Consider the following 10,561-nt stretch of genomic DNA (forward strand, 5'->3'; position numbering starts at 1 on the left):
TCCTTGGAGCCCCAGCTCTGCGAGGTGTTGCCCCTGCTGTGGAACTCCGCTGGACCCAGTCTGGGTGTGGGGAGCCGTTGGGGGCACCTGCATCTCCACCCCAGATGCTGAGGTTATTCCCAGGCTTGGTTTGTTGTCTCTTGTTTTGCAAACAGCACAGCAGAGCCTCCTCTCCCCCGCCCCTCCCTTCCAAGCTGAGTCTATTTATTCCTAGCGACAAGCCCTGAGGATCCCAGGGGGGGTGGCCTCAAGGACCTGCAGGGGCCTCGTGTCCCTGGCAGGCGCCAGTCCTCCCTCTCAGGCACAGAGAAGAAGCCAGAGGGTCAGAAACTGCAGAGGTTCCCGCCCCTCGCCTCCACCCCCGGTGCTGCGCCCGTCAGTCCGGGAGAAGCCCAAAGATCTTGGGGCCAAGGATTAGGGTCTCCCCTGGACCTCAAAGGTCAACACTATTCCTGGGCGCCGCGGAGTGGCGGGACTCCTCAGTGCCAGGGTACAGCTGGAGGTGGGGAGGTGGGGACCCCTGCTCCTGTGGCTCAGAGTTGTGGGCTAAAGCCCTCTGAAGGTCAAGGCCTTATGGAGAACCTCTCTTCGCCCCACGTTTCCAGAGAACACCTTGGTCCTCGCTGAAAGAGCCTTGACAACAGAGTCGAAAACACTCCCTCCTCCAAAAGGAATTAAGGCCTCCTTCACACCTCCTGGGGGTAAGCTGGGGCGGGGGAGCCGGAGAATGGGCCCTGGCTGCCAGGGCTCTGCACCCCTCACCCGAGACAGACTGCTGCAGGCTCCCGCTGCTCGCTGGCGGCTCGCGGGGTGTGGGCCGGGGGCAGCGAGAAGACAGAGCGCTGCGGGAGGGGGCGGGGCAGGTCCCCACTGCCCCGCAGTCGGGCCAGCCAGGTTGGGGGCCGCGGGAGGGGGCTGGGCGGCTCGAGGCGGAGAGGGAGGTGGGGGCGGGGTCTGACCCCCCCTTCGGGCCGGGGGCCGGGGGCGGGGTCCGGGCGGGGCGGGCCCGCGCGCACTTCCTCGCCGGGGCTGGGGCCGCGCGCCCACTCGCCCACACGGTCCGTGTGCAGCCGGCAGCTCGCGCCGCCCGGCTCGGCGCGGCCCGCAGGTAGGAGGCGCCGAGGGACGCGGCTCCTGGTTCCCGGCCCCACCCGCTCCGCGCGCGTCCGGCTCCCGCCGCCAGCTGCGAGGTGAGCGCCCCGCCGACCCCGGCTCCGAACCGCAGCTGCCGGCCCCCGCCCCGGGCATGCTGCGCCCCGGAGAGCGCCCGCCGGGGCCGGACCGCTCCCCCGGCCGCCTGGAGAGGCGGGGGCCAATGCGAGTGTTGGACGGGGGAGGGGACCAAGTTTGAAATAGAAAAGCCAGAGAGACAGAGACAGACCGGGAGGGTTGGAGGAACGGAGGCTCCGGGGAAGCCCAGTGGGGCGCAGGACCGGAGGCTACGGAGATCGCTGAAGCGAGGACAGAAACTGGACGTGAACAATTACGAGGGCCTTGCGGGGAGCCCTGGAGCTTCGGCTTCGCCTCTCGCTCAGTCCGTTTGTGTGAGGGCTACAGAGCCCTTCAGAGACATGAGGCAGAGATTGCTAACGGACGGGACAGGAGAGGGGCGAGGGTCCTTTAAGAGTCACCAAAGACTTGGGTGCACACAGTTGGAAGCCCAAAGGGTTGAGGACCCCGCGGGGGAACAGCATTCGGAGGCACAGAGACCCCAGAGGAGCACAAAGACAGCCCCCAAACCCAGGATGGAGTGGAGCCCAGCTCAGCACACACAGGGACCTGAGCTGGCTGAGACCCTGAGACACCCGGACGGGTGCCCTGGGGAAAGGAACTGAACCCAGCCCTCCCCCATAAGGCAGGGGACCCGGGCCGGTGAGATCGAGAACGAGAAGGAGCCCCACGCACTGACACGGCTGCCAGGACAGCCCCAGCTTATTTTTAAACTCAGATCTTGGGCGGGCAGCTTCAGCCGTAGGGACCTCAGGGTGAATGAACTGTTCCTGGCCCGGCCAGGCCGGTCCCAGAGCTGCTTCGGGATCCTGCTCCCCACCCCCTTGCCCCTACACTGCTTTAACTTCCCAGGCCAGATGGGAAGAGGAGGAGAGAGAGCAGTGAAGTTGGAGTTGGTAGCGGCTGGGGGGGGGGGGGAGCACCTTGATTTCTCTCCTTAAGTCTCCTGTCAACTCCTGGGGGGGGTGCTGTTCTGAGCCTGACTCACAGCTGTGGGGGTTGGCCAGGGTCCTCCTGCACAGTGGGGAAGGGGGGGGGGGGCAAAAGGGCTGAGCAGTTGGCACGGGTATTTGGAAAGGCCGCTGGGTGTCTTCCAGTGGCAGGGCTGGCAGCTGGGGAGAAGAGCCAGGCTCTGGTACAGCTCCTGTTGCTCTGCCCTTAAAAGCTGAACCACCTCCTCCAGCACCACCATGGCACTTCTAGGGAGAGGGAATGAGGAGGGGCTCCGGGACGTGGACTCTGATCCCAGATGGACCTTGGGCACACTCCTGCCCTGTCCTTGGTGTGCTCAGCTGTAAAATGGGGACGAGATTCCGCACTGCCGGCCTTCCAGGAGCTGCGCTGGAGGGTGATCTAGGGGCACTTTGTGAGGGGCAGAGCAGCAGGCAGGTGTCGCCAGCCAGGGGCCGAGTTCTGCTCCCTGGAGTCAGGCTGGCGGCGCTGCAGCCACCACTGGACCCACGGCTGTCCTCAGCCAGCCCCATGGGCCGTGGGGCCACCTGACCTCCCCATGGCCTTGTGCACGAATGTCCAGGTCACGGACGTTCCTGAGAAACTGCCGTCTGATTTCAGCCAAAGTCAAATAGCTGCCCATACTGAGTTCTGCCCATCTGCCAGGTGCTGTCCGAGGACCGGCACCCTGGGAGGTAGGAAGGGGCATGAGCTTAGTGAATTAGAAGAGAAAACCAGGCCTGGGAGCTTGAGTAACTCACCTAAGGTCATGCAGCCAGTGAGGAGCCAGTGTGCAAACCCAGGAGGTGCTGTGTGTGTGTCTGGGTCAGGTGGAGGGGTGTGTGTATTGTTGGGAGCAGAGGCTGAGAGCCATCTGGCAGGTGAAGCAGTCTCCCCAGTCCCTGCCCCCTCTCCCCGCCACCGGTCAGGAAGCATACAGGACTGGCTCTCTACAAGTCCTTTCGGTCCCCCAAGCCTTGCCAGAGAAGGACAGGCAGAGACAGGTGGGTCTTGCTGGTGTCCTTCCCTCTGCCCTCCCTCCCCAGGGCCCAGCCGGATAGATTCAGGGATTGGGGGAGTCTGGGAAGGAAACAGAAGCCACTCCCATACCCTATTTGGGGTGCCCCGTCTCAGAGTGGTGACTGCCTCCCAGGGGGCGGACCCGGGGCTAGCCAGGGCCTGGGAAGGTAGCCGCTACTGCTGCCACTGCTGGCCCAGCCAGGAAGGAAGGAAAAGGCCCCAGGCACTCCTGGAGGGACACATGGCCACTTTCCACCTGCGGGGCCCCCTGCTGCCCAGTGGCTGCCAGCCCAGGCAATCCTCAGGAGGAAACCCGAGCCTGAGTGGCCGGCAGGGGACTGAAGGAGGGCTGCCCTCCACCCTGGAGCATAACTCCGATCCCAGGAGTCCGTGCTCTGAATACCCCAGCTCCTGTCGGCCTCACACCGTGGCCTGAGGTACGAACTCGGTGTCCTCCCATGGTGTAGAAGGGAAGTCCGGAACACGGAAGCCAGCCCATCGGAGGAGTCAGGCCCTCCAGCCCTGGGGCATCTGCTGGCGCCTGGAGTCAGAGCTCCAGGCCAGAGCAGTGCTTGCTGGCGAGAATTTCCCACTGGGGCTGGCTGGGACAGGAGGGCTTTTCCTTCAGCTTGAGCCAGGGCAGGCTCTGGGGTCTGGTGGAGGGGAGTGGGGTGGTGGGTTCCTTTGTGTCTCTTGAACTTCCCCAGGCTCATCCGCAGCTGAAAGAGCATCTGTCCCCTTCCCAGGGGTCCTGGTGGTTCTTCCCTGGCACCCTGGGACCTTAGCCCTTAGAGAGCAGACTTCCTGGTGGAGGAGGCCAGGGGTGGGAAGCTCTAATCTGGGTTCTGGAGACAGGAATCACGAGCCACAGAAGGGGCTGGGAACCCCACTTCCCTACACCCTGCTCCCCACACTCCTGTTCCAGAGGCAGCTGTGTGGATGACCTCATCCCACAAACATGCTTTGTTCCTGAGAAAATGGAAAGTGTCTGAGGTTTGCTGGGGGCTGGGTGTCTGCAGCAGCGGCTCTCAGGGCTCCCCCTGGTCTTCCTCCGCACCTACGAGGGGCCCTGCCTGGGGAGAGTGGCTCCAGGGGCGCTGGGTCTCTCACCCTTCATGCCCGCCTGCCCCAACCCCGAGAAATCCAAGAAAGTGGGGCGAGGCTACCCCCACCGGAGTCAGGAGGAACGAAATCGGGACCCAGAAGAAGGGAAGCTCCTGGGGCTGTGCTGGTGCCCAGCAGGAGGTGGCAGAGGCCACACTGCTCTCTGTCCCTGGGGACCCGCAGCCGCCGCAGGCATAGCTTTTTCCTTTTTTCTCCCCTGTCGCTGGCAAATCTGACATCTGGCCATCTGTGTTGCCACAGCTGCTGCAGATGTTGCAGCCAAGGCTGCCCAGGCTGGTGTGACCAGAGACACAGCGGGGTGGAGGGGAAGGAGGGCAGAGGGCCCAGCCGGGGAAGCTCGGCCGTGTCCAACGTGCAGGATTTCCTTCCTGCTCCAGCCCAGCCTGAGCCTCTCCAGCTCTGGCTGCTCTGCTGATTCTCCTGGGACGGGAGGTTCAGCTTCTCACTCCGGCCTCCCTCCTCCGCCCGCCCGCCCGGTGTCGCTTTAGCATCCCTCTAGCATTCCACCGTTTCCTGGATCGGGAGGGGGCAGGAACAACCCATTCCTGTCCCTGTGCTCCCCACTTCGGAGCTCTGGGTAAAAATCCCTCTGTTCCAGCCCCTCACTCCCTTCCAGGGAGTCCAGAGAAGGCAGGAATGCTGTTCATATATGGGGAAGGGTGGGGTGGCGCCTGCCCTTGCCCCTGCTCCTGCCACCCCGGGGACAGTAGGGACAGTGGCGGTTAAGCTCAGGCTGGGGCAGGAAATGAGTCACTGACCCAGGAAAAGCCCCCTCCCCCAAGATCTGCTCCAGCCTCGATAAGAAAACAACTTCTGCTTCCTGGTTTTTTCCTGACCCCTTCCTACCCCAACTGTTCACTACAGAAATAAACCTGCAAGCCTCCACGGTTTCCAGAAGCCCCCCCCTGCCCCATCCCCACCTGCTGCAACCTGGCATTTCCTATGCCTGGTCTCTTGCTCTTTTGTGAATGCAAAGAATGCTTGCCAGGGGCTAAGCCACAGCCCCTCCGGGTGACTGCGGGTCTGCATGTGCTCCCGGCAGGGCTGACTCTTGTCACCACCATGAGCGAGGCATTCGACTGTGCCAAGTGCAGCGAGTCCCTGTATGGCCGCAAGTACATCCAGACAGACAGCGGCCCCTACTGCGTGCCCTGCTATGACAACACCTTCGCCAACACCTGTGCTGAGTGCCAGCAGCTTATTGGGCATGACTCAAGGGTAAGGACCCGAGCAGGGCAGGGCAGGGAGCAGGCAGAGGGTGGCGGGAGGGGGCAGAGGGCCGCAGTGCCAGCACCCCCTGCCTGCCCCGCCCCTCGCAGGAGCTGTTCTATGAAGACCGCCACTTCCACGAGGGCTGCTTCCGCTGTGGCCGCTGCCAGCGCTCGCTCGCCGACGAGCCCTTCACGTGCCAGGACAGCGAGCTGCTCTGTAACGACTGCTACTGCAGTGCCTTTTCCTCGCAGTGCTCCGCCTGTGGGGAGACCGTCATGCCTGGTACGTCCCCGGCGACTCCGCCCGTGGCAGAACTGGCGTTCGTGGAGGGCCTGTGCCTGTGCTGGGGCATCCCCAGAGGCCAGGCGTGTGTGAAGGCCTGCACGTGCAGCATGGGGTGGAAATTCAGTGTGCGCACCACCTGTTGTGCTTACACGCTCTTGGGACCTCAGCATGCATGGGCATCGGTATGCTGAGGCCAAGACAAGCAAGCCTGGTACGGTGCTGAGGATGGGACTGTGCGCCGGGCCAGGTGGCCTCTACACCCGTGGTGGAACAGCACGGATGAAGACTTGCATGTCCGGTACATGCAGGAGCTAAGGGTGTGCTGAGACTTTCATGCTGGGTGCACTGGGGTCTGGTGCACGCAGAGGGTGTAGTATGTGTGGGAATGCATACCTGATAGGTACCTGGGGACTTGGCACATGTGGAGAGTGATGTGCCCAGGAGACAGAGGACTTAGCATGTATGGAACCTATCACACCCAGGGCTTTAGAACTGGTGTGGGCAGACTTGCTTGCCTTGCATGTGTAGGGTCTCATGAGGATGCTGAAACCACCATAGCTCAGCTTACAGAGACATCACGCCTTTTTTTTTTTTTTTTTAAGATTTATTTTATGTATTTGAAAGTCAGAGCTACACAGAGAGAGAGAGAGAGAGAGAGAGAGGTCTTCCATCCGCTGGTTCACTCCCCAATTGGCTGCAAGGGCTGGAGCTGCGCTGATCCGAAGCTAGGAACCAGGAGCTTTCTTGGGTCCTCTCACATGGGTGTAGGGGCCCAAGGGCTTGGGCCATCTTCTACTGCTTTCACAGGCCATAGCAGAGAGCTGGATTGGAAGTGGAGCATCTGGGACTCAAACCAGCGCCCAAATGGGATGCCAATAACTGCAGGCGGCGGCTTTACCCGCTACGCCACAGCGCCGGCCCCAGATGGAGTCTTGTTGTGTGCTGAGGAAGTCGCACCTGGGACACATGGGAGCTAAATCATACACTAAACCCTCATGTCCACTTTAGGGGCCTAGCATGTGCTGAGCCGTGGGGTCCAGCATTTGGGGAGGTTCCCATTTGCAGTGTGTGGGGGGTCCTGCTGCATGTGCATGGATGCCACCCTGTGCGAGCAGTGGGAGCAGTGGGCATCTCCTGGGGGAGGCACGGGGGCGGGTGGCCCTCAGGAGCATGGGGCTCAGCCTCTGAGCAGGACTGCTGTTCCCCACAGGGTCCCGGAAGCTGGAGTACGGAGGCCAGACGTGGCATGAACACTGCTTCCTGTGCAGCGGCTGTGAGCAGCCGCTGGGCTCCCGCTCCTTCGTGCCCGACAAGGGTGCTCACTACTGCGTGCCCTGCTATGAGAACAAGTTTGCTCCTCGCTGTGCCCGCTGCAGCAAGGTGGGGGCTGGGCCAGGGAGTGGGGCTGGGCAACACTGGTCGTGGGGTGGGCAGGCCACTCAGCCTCACCCTGCCCATGGCCACTGCCCCCTCCAGACGCTGACCCAGGGTGGAGTGACGTACCGCGACCAGCCCTGGCATCGCGAGTGCCTGGTGTGCACCGGGTGCCAGACGCCCCTGGCAGGGCAGCAGTTCACCTCCCGGGATGATGACCCCTACTGTGTGGCCTGTTTTGGAGAACTCTTTGCACCTAAGTGCAGCAGCTGCAAGCGCCCCATCACAGGTGGGACAGGAGCCAGAGGGCGGGGTGGGTGTGGTGCTGGGGGAGGCTGAGGGGCAGGACTGACACCGGCATCCCTGCAGGACTCGGTGGGGGCAAGTATGTGTCCTTCGAGGACCGCCACTGGCACCACAGCTGCTTCTCCTGCGCCCGGTGCTCCACGTCCCTGGTGGGCCAGGGCTTCGTGCCGGATGGAGACCAAGTGCTGTGTCAGGGCTGCAGCCAGGCAGGGCCCTGAGCCTTCAGAACCAGGGCTCCAGGACTACGGCCCCTCTTCGCAACCCCCTCTGGGACCCAGCCCTTCCCCCAAATGGGGCTCCCCCTGCCCCCAGCGACCTCTAACTGGTACTCCCCAATCCAGACCTGGACTCCAGGACCCAGCCCTCTCCTCCATAGTCGGGGTTCTCAGAGCAAGCCCACTCCCCACATCAGGCCTGTAGACCCCAGCCCTTCAAACCTGAACTCTGGGGACCTAGAGCCCCCTTAAATCTGGACTACTCTCCAGAGATTTTAGGTGTCTTGCAGGAGCCTGGGAAGTCCTCCAAATGGACTGTACTCAGGCTTGAGCCCTGGCCCATCCCACCCCGGTCCCCTGGGCTGCGGGGAGGGGGCTGTCTGGGCTGCACCTGGGGAGGCTCCCCCAGTTAAGGGGCTCTGGGGTACAGGTGCTGCCCAGGCTGTGTCTGTCGAGTGTCTTCTCGTTTTATTTCAGCTGCATTTTGCCCAGAGATGGGCAGAGGGAGTGGGATTAGCCCGGCCCTCTTCCAGATTCTGCAATAAAGCAGTGTGAGGAAGCCAGGCGTCTGTGTGTTTGCCTGGGACCCTTTGCGGCTCTTCTAGACTTTCCGTGTCCCCGGGCAGAGGCCCAGGGCTACGAGTGCCACAGGGTAGGAGTCTGCCCCCCGGAACGGGATCCCTGCCGAAGCTACCGTTCCGGCAAGCTCGCCCTGCCTCCCCTCCTGCTGGCCGAAGGCTGCTTCTCTCCCGTGGGGAAGGGCGGCGACGGGGAGGTTCCAGGCAGGAGCGGGGCTGGCGGCGGGGCGCCCTCCCCCGGTACAAGCCGGCCTCTCTCCTAACTGCCCTGCCCAAATCCCGCGGAGCCTGCACTCGGTCCTGAGCCCCAGTCTGGGCCCAGACCCTCAACCCCCTTCCCCTTCTTCCCGAAGATTAGCGGGGGCGGCCCGGGATCTGCTCGCGGCCGCACGTTTTTTTGCCAAAAAAGGCAAGGATGCAGCTGCACGCGCCGCGGGAACATCTGGATCCGATTCCCAGCATGAATGGGTCACGGCCCCGCCCACCATGATTCAGGGGCGGGGGCGGGCGCGAGCCAGGGGGGTTGGCCCCCAAAGTGGGGAGAGGGGGCGGAGCACCCAGGACTGCGCTGCGCCCGCCCCGCCCCGCCCGCGGCTGCGGTGTGGACGCCGCCGCCGCCGCCGGACGGTCCGGGCAGGTACGCGTGCACCGCGTCGCGCCCGAGCCGCCCCGGGTGGGCCGCGCCGTGGGGCGGGCGGGGCCCGCCGGCCCGGCGGAAACCGCGTGATTATATGTATCTCGCAGTGAGTCCTGCCCGAGATCCTCTGGGCGGGCGTTGCTTCTCGGACACAGCCAGTTCCAGCCCCCGTAGGGAGTCTCTTCTCAGCCTCTCGACGCCGCCTCCCAGGCCCAGTGCTGGCCTAAACTTTCTTTTTTACATTATGTATGTGTAAATTTGAAAGAGAGAAACACACAGAGAGCTTCCATCTGGTTCATTCCCCAAAAGCTGATCGTAGCAGAAAGTGGGCCAAGCCCAAGCCAGACCCCTGGATGTCCTACGTGGGTGACAGAGACCTGAGTACTCTGGCCATCACCTGCAGGAAGCTGGAATTGGACGCAGAGCCGGCACTTGAACCCAGGCGCTGGGGTATGGGATATGGGCCTCTTAACTCCTGCCCAACCCCCTACCCCAAGTCCTAAACTTCCTGAGGCCACGGTTGACATTTTCCGCAAACATTTGCAGAATGTCCATCGTGTGTGTGCTGCCAACAAATCATCATGTTTGCATTTATTTTCTCTCTCCCACCAGCCCCTCTGAGGATCGAGCCTGCCTTGCTCACCCGGTCTGGGCTCCTGGCACTTACTGCATGTTCAAAAATATTTGTTGAGGAAGAGCAGTCCAAGCGTAGAAGCCAGCTGGTACAAAGGCCTGAGGGTCTGAAAACATACGTTGCTTTGGGGAAGCAGCAAGTTATTTCGTTTGGAGGAAGTGCCAAGAGAGGAAAATGGCAGGCAGGGCTCAGGTCCTGAGAACCCAATGCCAAGTTAAACAGACCTCGCCCTCAGGGCCCATATGCAAGCAGGGGTGTGAGACCGGAGTGTAGGAAAGAGCGCTCCGGCTGCAGCATGAATAATGGGTTGGAGGCACTAGACAGTTAGGAGGCAGGGCTAGTGGTCCCAGTGAGAGATTCCCAGGCAGGCAACAGCCGGGTGGAAGGCACAGCACTGGGGCCGGAGCAGTGTTTAGCGGAAGGAAGGCAGAGTGTTGGGGAAAAAAGTGAAGCTACAGCCCTCTGTTTCATTTCATTCCATAGAAACATGTTTCAGATTCAGCATCTAAGAAATCCAGATGTATAATCAAGGTGTATCATAATCTGACAATTTTTCTTGCCTAGTTAAAGCCTCAAATAATGGCTAATTTTACATTTGATGGCATCTCCTACTCACTGAAATACAGTAACTCCAAACCATTAGGGCCCTAAGTAAATAAATAAATAGTTGGAGTCCATTACTGAGTAGAATTTACCCCCTCCCTCCTCTCCCGTGGCCCAGGAAAAGCCCCGATCCCATGCTGTGACCAGGCTACCTTCCCCCAGGAGTGCAAGTCTCACTTAAATTCCCACACACAGTATGACCCTCACAAACCTCCCCCCCCGAGCTGGCAAAACAAGGTCATTATTTCCATATTATTATTTTACAAACTTTTAAAAAGCAGCACATATTTATTGTAGAAAAATGGGACAAGTCCAAACAACTAAAAAAAAAAGTTGTATTATATCCTCCTCTTTCTGTTAAATATGCATATATATATTTTCATTTTTAGGG

The 10,561-nt window shown here is 61.4% G+C and overlaps 1 protein-coding gene across 8 annotated transcripts; it reads left to right on the forward strand.

Moving 5' to 3' along the window:
* The first annotated feature begins 239 nt into the window (after positions 1-239).
* On the forward strand, positions 240-8,277 carry FHL3 (four and a half LIM domains 3). Of its 8 annotated transcripts, none has more exons than XM_008273637.4 (7): positions 240-490; positions 606-701; positions 5,369-5,544; positions 5,646-5,820; positions 7,034-7,203; positions 7,300-7,486; positions 7,567-8,277. In XM_008273637.4, exons 3-7 carry the CDS (start codon positions 5,389-5,391, stop codon positions 7,719-7,721), a joined length of 843 nt encoding a protein of 280 aa, XP_008271859.1. In that variant the 5' UTR covers positions 240-490; positions 606-701; positions 5,369-5,388; the 3' UTR covers positions 7,722-8,277. The 8 variants fall into 8 exon arrangements, with proteins under 8 accessions (XP_008271859.1, XP_069934830.1, XP_069934833.1 ...); XM_070078729.1 differs by having other exon boundaries at positions 241-502; XM_070078732.1 differs by having other exon boundaries at positions 241-439.
* The last annotated feature ends 2,284 nt before the right edge of the window (positions 8,278-10,561 follow it).

Source organism: Oryctolagus cuniculus, chromosome 7 (genome assembly GCF_964237555.1).
Source record: "Oryctolagus cuniculus chromosome 7, mOryCun1.1, whole genome shotgun sequence".
NCBI classification, from domain to species: Eukaryota; Metazoa; Chordata; class Mammalia; order Lagomorpha; family Leporidae; genus Oryctolagus; species Oryctolagus cuniculus.

Coding starts and splice junctions, on each gene's coding strand:
- FHL3 (XM_017350210.3), top strand. CDS start 2,741: ATGGCCTTGTGCACGAATGTCCAGGTCACGGACGTTCCTGAGAAACTG. Junction 5,545..5,645: donor TTATTGGGCATGACTCAAGG/GTAAGGACCCGA, acceptor CGCCCCTCGCAG/GAGCTGTTCTATGAAGACCG. Junction 5,821..7,033: donor TGGGGAGACCGTCATGCCTG/GTACGTCCCCGG, acceptor TGTTCCCCACAG/GGTCCCGGAAGCTGGAGTAC.